This window comes from Oncorhynchus masou, chromosome 9 (genome assembly GCF_036934945.1).
Source record: "Oncorhynchus masou masou isolate Uvic2021 chromosome 9, UVic_Omas_1.1, whole genome shotgun sequence".
Classification (NCBI taxonomy): Eukaryota; Metazoa; Chordata; class Actinopteri; order Salmoniformes; family Salmonidae; genus Oncorhynchus; species Oncorhynchus masou.
This window is the reverse complement of record NC_088220.1, coordinates 15144561-15158314: the sequence shown is the minus strand read 5'-3', so window position 1 is coordinate 15158314 and position 13754 is coordinate 15144561. Positions and strand designations below refer to the sequence as shown.

The 13754-nt window shown below is 42.8% G+C and overlaps 1 protein-coding gene across 1 annotated transcript in view; it reads left to right on the top strand.

Annotated features, from left to right (window-relative positions):
* The first annotated feature begins 232 nt into the window (after nucleotides 1-232).
* Nucleotides 233-13754, top strand: part of LOC135544954 (teneurin-2-like) — a 314923-nt gene continuing 301401 nt past the window's right edge. Inside the window, exons 1-2 of the mRNA XM_064972642.1 lie at nucleotides 233-311; nucleotides 6005-6334. Coding sequence (XP_064828714.1) covers nucleotides 233-311; nucleotides 6005-6334 — 409 coding nt within the window. The remainder of the gene's footprint in view (nucleotides 312-6004; nucleotides 6335-13754) is intronic.

Genomic DNA, 13754 nt, shown 5'->3' with positions numbered 1-13754 from the left:
AAGGCAGGCTGTAATGAACACATAAACACATACACATTCACACACACACACAAGCATGTGCACACACATGTCCACATGCACACACACACATACACAACACACACACACATCCTATTCTCACAAGTCTTTCACCTCTCCTTGTGATAGCCTAGTTGTTGACTATTGGCGAGACACTTAGCTATACATCAATATTGAAATATAGTAGCTAGATAGATTATGCTATATTGTCATGATGTTAAAGGATTTGTGTGTTCCTGCTCTCTCAGACTACGTGGAGTTTTCTCCAGTCTTCCTACGATACTTCATCTCAGGTATGGACTGTGTTGGTAGTAGTGTGTCTCCCAGTAGATTTGTAGTTACATTTAGATGGTTAGGTGTTGATAAGTATTGTAGTAATGTTAGTTATCTTCTTGTCTTTTCACTTATATCTGTGTTGTATTCGTTAACATGTAAAGTTTCCCTCTAAAGTCTCTCCTACCATGTAAAGTTTCCCTCAAAGGTCTATCCTAACATGTAACGTTTCCCTCCAAAGTCTCTCCCACCATGTAAAGTTTCCCTCAAATATCTCCTGCCATATAACGTTTCCCTTTAAAGTCTAACCTACCATGTAAAGTTTCCCTCAAGTCTCTCCTACCATGTAAAGTTTCCCTCAAATCTATCCTACAATGTAACGTTTCCCTCTAAAGTCTCCTCTGCCAGTTCAGTTGCAGTGAATCTCTTGAGATAAGTCATTAAAGAGGAGAGGAGCAGTGTAGTGAAGATTCAGCAGACACTTTTAATCTGGATAATTCCAGTTTTGGTTGCCGTCCGTCCCTACATAGGCCTGATGAGTCATGATTAGCCCAGCCAGCCAACACAGCTGTCTGACACTTCACTACAACACACAATTAGTCAGATCCTTATAGAGCTATGTTTTGTGTGTGTAGGAGCGTGCTCAATTGTGTGTACAAGTGTGTGTATGGGTGTGTGTGCATGCATGTGCTCCTGTGTGTGTATGCGTTTGTGTGTGTGTGATTGTCTTCCATCCTCTTCTTTACCACCAGCTGATTGGGAGCAATTGCATCCCATCCTATCCTACAATAGTATCTTTAATTAGTATTGAGGATAAATTGGTCCCTTTTCCCTTAATTGCTTTGTCCTCAGTGTTACATTTAATTGGGCTGCAGTGGGTGTTATTGATCCTCTTTGATGTGCTTTAATTTGGATAATTTTATATATTTATTTCAGACGTGATGACTCCTTTAGTTATTTTGTCTTTGTGCTATTTTGTGAAAGGGGGCTGGGGCATTACCGCACCAAATCAAATGGATTAGTAGTAGGTTCAGTGGTCTAAAAGTTGTTGTTTTCAAATACAGTATACTTAAGTATCAAAAGTAAATGTAATTGCTCAAATATACTAAAGTATCAAAAGTAAAAGCAATTCTTTATATTATGTTAACCAGACAACACCATTTCTTTTTACAGATAGCCAGGGGCACACTCCAACACAAAAGCATATGTATGTAGTGAGTCCACCAGATCACAGGCAGTAGGGATGACCAGGGATGTTCTCTTGATAAGTGTGTGAATGGACCATTTTCCTGTCCTGCTAAGTACTTTTGTGTGTCAGGGAAAATGTATGGAGTAAAAATATATATTTTTTTCTGAGGAAATGTAGTGAAGTGAAAGTAAAAGTTGTCAAAAATATAAATAGTAAAGTAAAGTACAGATACCCCCAAAAATGTTTTACTTAAGTACTTTACACCACTGAGTACGTGCCTTTAGTGTACAGAATAGGGTGATAAGGAGAAATGGACGAGGAACTCCAAAGCCCAGATAATTTAGATCCATCAAAATAACACCTCTTGTATCTTTGATAAAGAACGTCTCATGAAAGAGAATGAGAAACAGTATAGGGGCAGTCTATGGACAATATAGGAACAGGAACAGTATAGGAACAGGATAGGAACAGTATAGGGATAGTATAGGAACAGTATAGGGATAGTATAGGAACAGTATGGGGACAGTATAGGAACAGGAACAGGACAGATCAGTATAGGGATAGTATAGGAACAGTATAGTGATAGTATAGGAACAATATAGGAACAGGAACAGGAACAATATAGGAACAGTATGGGGACAGTATAGGAATAGGGACAGTATAGGAATAGAGACCATATAGGAACAGGAACAGTATAGGGAAGATATAGGAACAGTATGGGACTAGGACCAGTACAGGAACAGTATAGGAACAGGAATAGTATAGAAAAAAGAACAGCATAGGAACAGTAGAGGGATAGTATAGGAACATAAACAGAATAGGAACATGAATAGTATAGGAACAGGAATAGTATAGGAACAGGAATAGTATAAGAACATAAACAGCATAGGAACAGAAACAGTATAGGAACCGGAATAGTATAGGAACAGGAATAGTATAGGAAACAGTATAGAAAAGGAGACAGTAGAGGGACAGTATAGGAATAGGAACAGGATAAGAACAGAAACATTATAGGAAAAGGAACAGGAGAGGAACAGAAAGAATAAAGGAACAGTATAGGAACAGTATAGTGACAGTGCAGGAACGGTATATGGACATTATAGCAACAAGAACGATATAGGAACAGTTTAGAAACAGGAACGGTGTATGAATATGAACAGTATAGGAACAGTATAGGAATATGAACAGTATAGGAACAGTATAGTGACAGTACAGGAACAGTATATGGACATTATAGCAACAGGAACGATATAGGAACAGTTTATAAACAGGAGCAGTGTATGAATATGAACAGTATGGGAACAGAAACAGCATAGGAACAGTATAGGAACAGTATATGGAAGATAGGGAAAGTATAAGGACAGGATAGGAACAGTTTAGGAACAAGAACAGTATAGGAACAGGAACAGTATAATAATAATAACAGTATCAAATCAAATTGTATTTTTCACATACACCTGTTATTGTGGGCTTAGCGAAATGCTTGAGATGTAGTGAAATCCTTGTATGTGACCAGTATATAAAAAACAGTATAAGAACAGTATAGGAACATTATAAGGACAGTATAGAAACAATAAAGGAACAGTATCAGTATAAGAACAGTAACAGTATAGGAACATGAAGAGTATAAGAACAGAAACAGTATAGGAAAAGGAACATGATAAGAACAGTATAGGAACAGTATAATAAAAGGAACGGTATAGGAATAGGAACAGAATATGAACAGGAACAGTATATCAGCAGGAACAGGATAGAAGTGTATAGTGTGCGGGAAGAGCGGGAAGTGTATAGGAAAATAAACTGTATAGGAATAGGAACAGAATAGGAACAGGAGCAGTATATGAAAATGAATCTTATAGGAACACTATAGCAACACAAGCAGTATAGGAAAAGCAAATGGACAGTATAGGTACAGGAACAGTGTAGGAACAGGAACAGCATAGGAACAGTGTAGTAGGAACAGAATAGGAACAGGAACAGTTCACAGGAACAGGAACAATTGGACAGTACAGTACAGGAACAGTATAGGAACAGGAACACCATATGAAAAGGAACAGTATATGAACAGTATAGGAACAGGAACAGCGTATGAACGTGAACAGTATAGGAACAGTATAGCAACAGGAACGGTATAGGAATAGGAGCATAATAGGAACAGGAACAGTATAGGGACAGTATAGGAACACAGCAATTGGACAGTATAGGACAGGAACATTATAGGAACAGTATAGAAACCGGAACGGTATCAGAACAGCATAGGAACATGAATAATATAGGAACAGCAAAGGGACAGTATAGGAACAGCATAGTAACATTGACAGTATTGGAACTGCAAAGTGACAGTATAGGAACAGTATAGGAACTGCAAAGTGACAGTATAGGAACAGGAGCAGTATAGGAACAGACACAGTATATGAACATGAACAATATAGGAAACGTATAGGAACAGGAACAGGATAGGAACATAAACAGTGTAATGAGAGTACAGGAACAGTATAGGAACAGAATAGGAAAAGGAACAGTATATGAACAGCAAATGGACAGTATAGGAACAGGAACAGTATAGGAAACGATATGGGCAGCACATGAAAATGAACAGTATATGAACAGTATAGGAACAGTAACAGTATAGAAACAGGAACAGTATAGCAACAGGAACAGCACATGAAAAGGAACAGTATATGAACAGTATAGGAACAGGAACAGTATAGGAACAATGTATGAACATGAACATTATAGGGACAGTATAGGAACAGTAACGGTATAGAAACAGGAACAGTTTAGCAACAGGAACAGTATAGGAACAGTATATGAAACAGAACAGCATATGAGCGCGAACAGTATAGGAACAGTATAGCAACAGGAACGGTATAGGAATAGGAACAGATTAGGGACAGTATAGGAACACAAACAGTATAGGAACAGCAATTGGACAGTATAGGACAGGAACAGTATAGGACCAGTATAGGTACAAGAACAGTATAAAAACAGAAATGGTATAAGAACAGCATAGGAACATGAATAATATAGGAACATCAAAGGGACAGTATAGGAACAGCATAGTAACAATGGCAGTATTGGAACTGCAAAGTGACAGTATAGGAACAGGAGCAGTGTAGGAACAGGAACAGAATATGAATAGGAACAGTATATGAACCGGAACAGGATAGGAACATAAACAGTGTAATGAGAGTACAGGAACAGTATAGGAACAGAATAGGAAAAGGAACAGTATATGAACCGGAACAGGATAGGAACATAAACAGTGTAATGAGAGTACAGGAACAGTATAGGAACAGAATACAAAAGGAACAGTATATGAACCAGAACAGGATAGGAACATAAACAGTGTAATGAGAGTACAGGAACAGTATAGGAACAGAATAGGAAAAGGAACAGTATATGAACCGGAACAGGATAGGAACATAAACAGTGTAATGAGAGTACAGGAACAGTATAGAAACAGAATAGGAAAAGGAACAGTATATGAACCGGAACAGGATAGGAACATAAACAGTGTAATGAGAGTACAGGAACAGTATAGGAACAGAATAGGAAAAGGAACAGTATATGAACCGGAACAGGATAGGAACATAAACAGTGTAATGAGAGTACAGGAACAGTATAGGAACAGAATAGGAAAAGGAACAGTATATGAACCGGAACAGGATAGGAACATAAACAGTGTAATGAGAGTACAGGAACAGTATAGGAACAGAATAGGAAAAGGAACAGTATATGAACCGGAACAGGATAGGAACATAAACAGTGTAATGAGAGTACAGGAACAGTATAGGAACAGATTAGGAAAAGGAACAGTATATGAACAGCAAAAGGACAGTATAGGAACAGGAACAGTATAGGAACATGATATGGGCAGCACATGAAAAGGAACAGTATATGAACAGCGTACGAACATGAACAGTATAGGAACATTATAGGGGCAGTATAGGAACAGTAACAGTTTAGAAACAGGAACAGTTTAGCAACAGGAACAGTACAGGAACAGGAACAGTAGAGGAGCATGAACAGTATTAGGAACATGGACAGAATAGGAACATGAACAGTATAGGAACATGAACAGTATAGGAACATGAACAGTATATGAACAGGAACAGCATAGGAACAGGAACAGTAGAGGAACAGGAACAGTAGAGGAACAGGAACAGTAGAGGAACAGGAACAGTAGAGGAACAGGAACAGCATAGGAACAGGAACAGTAGAGGAACAGGAACAGTATAGGAACATGAACAGCATAGGAACATGAACAGTATAGGAACAGGAACAGTAGAGGGAACAGGATAGGAACATAGAGGAACACAGTGTAATGAGAACATGAACACAGGAACAGAACAGTATAGGAACAGGAACAGTATAGGAACAGTCAGATCAGATCCTCAATTCAGATATCTTGATCTCCACATCATCTGTCATTCTGTACCTCACCCCTCTACCTGCAGATGTAACATTATGTGTGTTTGTTTGACTGCTTGAATCTTTGCACTACTTCTGTCTCTCACACAGGCGGTAACTTTCACACCCTGGCTGAACTCGGAGTTTGCGACCCAGGTTCCGTTCACCCTGCAGTCCCTGCCTACTGTCCTGACCTAAGCTTGCTCCAGAGGGGCTACTCCCTCAGCGCAGGGTCAGACCCTAATGCAGATTCTGACCCAGAGGGGCCCCTGTCCCCAGAGAGAGCCATCCAGCTGTGGGGAGGAGGACCAGGAGGAGGACCAGGAGGAGGAACAGGAGGAGGGGTGAAGAGCAGACACAGCTCAGGACTGTCCAGCAGAGAAAACTCAGTGCTCACACTCACTGACTCAGACAACGACTACAAGTCTGACCACGAATCAGGTAGGAGAGATACGGATTGATAGGGTGAGGTCGACATAGGGTGAGGTCGGGAATGGAAAGAGTTGAAGCATGAGACCGAGTGAAGGACTGTGTGATTGGGAGGAGGAAGTTTAGGCACAGACTCCTGTGGAATTGCTGGCAATCTGGTGTGATCCATGATTGATTGATTGATTAATTGATATAGAAGGACTCATGGATATTGTCAAATCTTCATAAAACATGTCTCATCTTCATCATAGAGAGATCTCACTTGTTTATCAGATTGTTCATTTCATGTTTTCAAGTGAAAAAAAGTATTGTTCATGTGTCTCTTCCTGTGAACATTAATCTGTTTCGGTCAGCTAATACATCCCAGTGGGTGTTTCCACCTCGGTGTGTGTGTGTGTGTGTGTGTGTGTGTGTGTGTGTGTGTGTGTGTGTGTGTGTGTGTGTGTGTGTGTGTGTGTGTGTGTGTGTGTGTGTGTGTGTGTGTGTGTGTGTGTGTGTGCGTGCGTGTGCGTGCGTGTGCGTGCGAGACCGGAAAACGACATCATCATAGACGCCAATAGTGTGACTACCTCATGAAGCTGGTTGAGAGAATGCCTAGAGTGTGACTACCTCATGAAGCTGGTTGAGAGAATGCCAAGAGTGTGCAAAGCTGTCATCAAGGCAAATTGTGGCACTTTGAAGAATATCAAATATAAAATCTATTTGAATTTGTGTCACACTTTTTTGGTTACCCTTGAATGAGTAGGTGTGTCCAAACGTTTGGTACTGTACATTCACTCAGTCACAAATGACAAGAGACATTGATAAAACAGCTTCAACCCTCCAAACAAGCTTTTCAAGTCTCACATTTCCCTCTCCATCTCTCCCTCCTTTCATTCTTCATCTGTGGTTTATCTCTCTCTTCCTGTCATCCTTCTCTCTCTCCACCCCTAGTTATGTTCGTGTCAGTGCAGTTTGACCAGTGTGATTGGCAACTGTCAATTGGAGAGCCATGAGGCGTGTGTATGCCGCCTGCCTGCCTGTCTGTATGTGTCTGTGTGTGTGTCTCTGTGTGTGTGTCTATGTGTGTATCTATGTGTGTATGTCTGCATGTGTCTGTGAGTGTGTGTGTTGCGTCTTTCACCACCTAGCGTATCTTTTCTTCTGTTGGGTATTGGAATCGGAGTACAGTTCTCTATAACCAGCTCTCACAGTCTCAAGTCTGATTTAGACGTCGGAGTACAGTTCTCTATAACCATTAGTCTCAAGTCTGATTTAGACGATACATACAACCAGCTCTCACAGTCTCAAGTCTGATTTAGATGTCGGAGTCAGTTCTCTACAACCAGTCAGTCTCAAGTCTGATTTAGACGTCGGAGTACAGTTCTCTCCAACCAGCTCTCACAGTCTCAAGTCTGATTTAGACGTCAGAGACAGTTGTTACAACCAGCTCTCACAGTTCTCAAGTCTGATTTAGACGTCGGAGTACAAAACCAGCTCTCACTGTCTCACGTCTGATTTAGACGTCGGAGTGTTCTCTATAACCAGCTCTCACAGTTAAGTCTGATTTAGACGTGGAGTCAGTTCTCTATAACCATCACAGTCTCAAGTCTGATTTAGACGTCGGAGTACAGTTCTCTACAACCAGCTCTCACAGTCTCAAGTCTGATTTAGATGTCGGAGTACATTCTCTACAACCAGCTCTCACAGTCTCAAGTCTGATTTAGACGTCGTCACAGTTCTCTCCAACCAGCTCTCACAGTCTCAAGTCTGATTTAGACGTCAGAGTACAGTTCTCTACAACCAGCTCTCACAGTCTCAAGTCTGATTTAGACGTCGGAGTACAGTTCTCTACAACCAGCTCTCACTGTCTCACGTCTGATTTAGACGTGTACAGTTCTGTACAACCAGCTCTCACTGTCTCACGTCTGATTTAGACGTCGGAGTACAGTACAACCAGCTCTCACAGTCTCAAGTCTGATTTAGACGTCGGAGTACAGTTCTCTACAACCAGCTCTCACAGTCTCACGTCTGATTTAGACGTCGGAGTACAGTTCTCTACAACCAGCTCTCACAGTCTCACGTCTGATTTAGACGTCGGAGTACAGTTCTCTACAACCAGCTCTCACAGTCTCACGTCTGATTTAGACGTCGGAGTACAGTTCTCTACAACCAGCTCTCACAGTCTCAAGTCTGATTTAGGCGTCGGAGTACAGTTCTCTACAACCAGCTCACTGTCTCACGTCTGATTTAGACGTCGGAGTACAGTTCTCTACAACCAGCTCTCACTGTCTCATCTGTACAGTTTTAGACAAGTCTGATTTAGACGTCGGAGTACAGTTCTCTACAACCAGCTCTCACAGTCTCAAGTCTGATTTGACGTCGGATTTCTCTACAACCAGCTCTCACAGTCTCAAGTCTGATTTAGTGTCGGAGTACAGTTCTCTACAACCAGCTCTCACAGTCTCAAGTCTGATTTAGATGTGAGTACAGTTCTCTACAACCAGCTCTCACAGTCTCAAGTCTGATTTAGATGTCGGAGTTTCTCTACAACCAGCTCTCACAGTCTCAAGTCTGATTTAGACGTCGGAGTACAGTTCTCTACAACCAGCTCTCACAGTCTCAAGTCTGATTTAGATCCGGAGTACAGTTCTCTACAACCAGCTCTCACAGTCTCAAGTCTGATTTAGAAATACAGTTCTCTACAACCAGCTCTCACAGTCTCAAGTCTGATTTAGACGTCGGAGTACAGTTCTCTACAACCAGCTCTCACAGTCTCAAGTCTGATTTAGACGTCGGAGTACAGTTCTCTACAACCAGCTCTCACAGTCTCAAGTCTGATTTCCTCGGAGTACAGTTCTCTACAACCAGCTCTCACAGTCTCAAGTCTGATTTAGACGTCGGAGTACAGTTTACAACCAGCTCTCACAGTCTCAAGTTGGCAACAAGTGTACAGTTCTCTACAACCAGCTCTCACAGTCTCAAGTCTGATTTAGACGTGTACAACCAGCTCTCAGTCTCAAGTCTGATTTAGACGCCAGCTCTGCCTGTCTGTCTGATTTCTGTGTACAGTTCTCTCAACCAGCTCTCACTGTCTGTCTGATTTAGACGTCGGAGTACAGTTCTCTACAACCAGCTCTCACAGTCTGTCTGATTTAGACGTCGGAGTACAGTTCTCTACAACCAGCTCTCACTGTCTCACGTCTGATTTTCGGAGTACAGTTCTCTACAACCAGCTCTCACAGTCTCAAGTCTGATTTCGGGTACAGTTCTCTACAACCAGCTCTCACAGTCTCAAGTCTGATTTAGACGTCGGAGTACCAGTTCTCTACAACCAGTTCAGTCTCTATAACCAGCTCTCACAGTCTCAAGTCTGATTTAGACGTCGGAGTACAGTTCTCTACAACCAGCTCTCACAGTCTCAAGTCTGATTTAGACGTCAGAGTACAGTTCTCTACAACCAGCTCTCACAGTCTCAAGTCTGATTTAGACGTCGGAGTACAGTTCTCTACAACCAGCTCTCACTGTCTCACGTCTGATTTAGACGTCGGAGTACAGTTCTCTACAACCAGCTCTCACTGTCTCAAGTCTGATTTAGACGTCGGAGTACAGTTCTCTACAACCAGCTCTCACAGTCTCACGTCTGATTTAGACGTCGGAGTACAGTTCTCTACAACCAGCTCTCACTGTCTCACGTCTGATTTAGACGTCGGAGTACAGTTCTCTACAACCAGCTCTCACAGTCTCAAGTCTGATTTAGACGTCGGAGTACAGTTCTCTACAACCAGCTCTCACAGTCTCAAGTCTGATTTAGACGTCGGAGTACAGTTCTCTACAACCAGCTCTCACTGTCTCACGTCTGATTTAGACGTCGGAGTACAGTTCTCTACAACCAGCTCTCACAGTCTCAAGTCTGATTTAGACGTCGGAGTACAGTTCTCTACAACCAGCTCTCACAGTCTCAAGTCTGATTTAGACGTCGGAGTACAGTTCTCTACAACCAGCTCTCACAGTCTCAAGTCTGATTTAGACGTCGGAGTACAGTTCTCTACAACCAGCTCTCACAGTCTCATGTCTGATTTAGACGTCATTTAGACGTCAGAGTACAGTTCTCTACAACCAGCTCTCACTGTCTCACGTCTGATTTAGACGTCGGAGTACAGTTCTCTACAACCAGCTCTCACTGTCTCACGTCTGATTTAGACGTCTGACAGTTCTTACAACCGGAGTACAGTTCTCTACAACCAGCTCTCACAGTCTCAAGTCTGATTTAGACGTCGGAGTACAGTTCTCTACAACCAGCTCTCACTGTCTCACGTCTGATTTAGACGTCGGAGTACAGTTCTCTACAACCAGCTCTCACTGTCTCACGTCTGATTTAGACGTCGGAGTACAGTTCTCTACAACCAGCTCTCACTGTCTCACGTCTGATTTAGACGTCGGAGTACAGTTCTCTACAACCAGCTCTCACAGTCTCCAGTCTGATTTAGACGTCGGAGTACAGTTCTCTACAACCAGCTCTCACAGTCTCACATCTGATTTAGACGTCGGAGTACAGTTCTCTACAACCAGCTCTCAATGTCTCACGTCTGATTTAGACGTCGGAGTACAGTTCTCTACAACCAGCTCTCACCAGCTCTCACTGTCTCACGTCTGATTTAGACGTCGGAGTATTGACATGAATAAGTATATTTGATATTCTCAGAACCCAACAGCATCAACTCTGAATGGTTAAGGTAAGGGTTAAGGTTTGGGATAGGCTTACATTTAAAAAAATCAAAAACAACTTTCTATCGCTGGATTCAAACTTGCAAGCTTTGGAATCAGGTGCGTACGCCCATCTGCCATCCCTGTCCACAACATCCTATCAAAACCCAAACCTACTCGAAGGTAAAAGCATTCACTGTTGCCCCTAGTGACCGGTTTCCACATCATCCCCGTCATTTAGGGGCGGCAGATAGCCTAGTGGTTAGAGCGTTGGACTACTAACCGAAAGGTTGCTAGATCGAATCCCTGAGCTGACAAGGTAAAACTCTGTCCTTCTGCCCCTGAACAAGGTAGTTAACCCACTCCTCCTAGGCCATCATTGGAAACAAGAATGTGTTTGTAACTGACTTGCCTAGTTAAATAAAAGTATAGAGAAATAATAATGTAAATCTCCTGATGTCCTCAGATATGGAAGGATATTGAATACTGACTTGTACCATGGTTGACCTGACTGCTTCTCTCTCCCTAAACTAGAGAGCCAGAGTCTTCTGCCCTTAAAAAGACATTCATTTCACATGTGATCACATGAAAAGTGCTCCCATAACACATGGTTTCCTGTGAAGTTAATGTGACAACAAGTAAAGCAACATGTGAAAACATGAAACTATGTGTGAAAACATGTGATTCATAAATTTCACGTGAAATCATGTGTGTTTTTGCGTAAGGGTGGGGACATGAGCTCCATCTTTTATTAGTTACTAGCAAAGCAGATAGAGAGCATTAGCCAATCAATCAATTTGATTGTCTCATTGAGTGAGGACTCAACTCCATTCCCTTCCTTCCTTCCTTCCTTCCTTCCTTCCTTCCTTCCTTCCTTCCTTCCTTCCTTCCTTCCTTCCTTCCTTCCTTCCTTCCTTCCTTCCTTCCTTCCTTCCTTCCTTCCTTCCTTCTTTCCTTCCTTCCTTCCTCTCTCTCTCTCTCTCTGTCTCTTAATGTCTGGTTGGAACTAAACCCTGCAGTAACACGCTAGGCCCAGGGAATTTAAGCACATTTACCTCCAACGCTATTGGAAGCTGTTTGTATGTTAGAGTGAAAGAGACAAAAGAGGGCGGGTGTGTTTGCATAGGCGTTTGCCTCTAAAACAGATTAGTAGTTAAGCTTCTGGTACTTCTGGTGCCAGCCTGGTGTGTGTAGGAAGAGCAATGGGAAAACTGTGGTTTGTGTGTGGTTGTGTGTGTGTGTGTGTGTGGTTGTGTGGTTGTGTGTGTGTGTGTGTGTGTGTGTGTGTGTGGTTGTGTGTGTGTGTGTGTGTGTGGGTGTGTGTGTGTGTGTGGTTGTGTGTGTGTGTGTGTGTGTGTGTGGTTGTGTGTGTGGTTGTGTGTGTTTTGGTTGTGTGTAGATGTAGCGGGGCGCTATATTTGGCGGCGTGTCTCTCGTTTCAGCCTGTCTCGCTGTGAGGAGACCGCCGCTGCGTTTGTCTCCTGGATTATCCACACACACACAGATCCTACACCTTGGGTGTTTAAGCAGCTTTGGCGAACACAATCCCCTTTGTTATTTACAATCGTTTTTTCCAGTAGGACAAAAACACTTGGATAATTGAGTCCTCCTACCTTCACTTCTTCATAAAGTGTGTGTGTGTGTGTGTGTGTGTGTGTGTGTGTGTGTGTGTGTGTGTGTGTGTGTGTGTGTGTGTGTGTGTGTGTGTGTGTGTGTGTGTGTGTGTGTGTGTGTGTGTGTGTGTGTGTGTGTGTGTGTGTGTGTGTGTGTGTGTGTGTGTGTGTGTGTGTGTGTGTGTGAGAGAGAGAGAGAGAGAGATTCCCTTGCCACACACACAAAATGCAGAAAGCAAGAGGTTTATGTAGCCCGATGTTCGTCTCTGACAATCCACCTCAGGCACATGAGCATTGTATTGAATAAAGTTGTGCAGTATTGAACAATCAGACACATTTATAGATGTTTCAAAAAGCCCATTAAAGCCCAGCCCAGAGAACATTCAGTTGGCCAGGACAAGTCCAGTTTCGTCAACCAACACAACAAAACACCAACAAGCAAATCAAGAAGTAGGAAGCAGCATTGGCTCTTTTCATTTGGCCGTACCGGAAGGGAAAGAGATTTATTGTCTGGTGAAACGGCCCTGTGGATTCACAGGCATGAGAATAGGAGAGCTTGTAAATTCCTGCCGCAGAGCAGCTGGCGCTCAGATCCCCACTGCATTGATCTGAATGATTAAAACATGCATTAGATGAAATAAGACTAGAGCAGAGCCTGGACATTGATTTAGGATGAAGTGGAAGGGACTGCTTTTATGTCCTGTGTGTGTGTTCATGTGCGTGTGTTTGTTCTGACAAACTGGCAGGCTTCGGGTTCTGTTCATTAACCACCAACGTATCTTAATGAAACAAACAGAATCAAACACAAATGGCCTAGTGTTTGCTAATCAATTCCCCTGTGACACACACACACAACACCCAAAACACACAAAACACACACTCACTTCCGCGTAGCTAAGCTAACTCTTATCTTTATTCACCTGCCCCCCCCCACGCTCCCTCCTCCATACTACCTCCCTCCCCCCTACTAGCTCCCTCCTTCCTCTCCTCCCCTCCTCCCTACTACCTCCCTCACCCATACTAGCTCCCTCCTATCTCTCCTCCTGCCTCCCTCCATCCCTCCATCCTCCCTCGTACCTTCCTCCCTCCTGCCTATATCCTACCTCCCTCCCTCCTCCCTATATCCTCCCGCC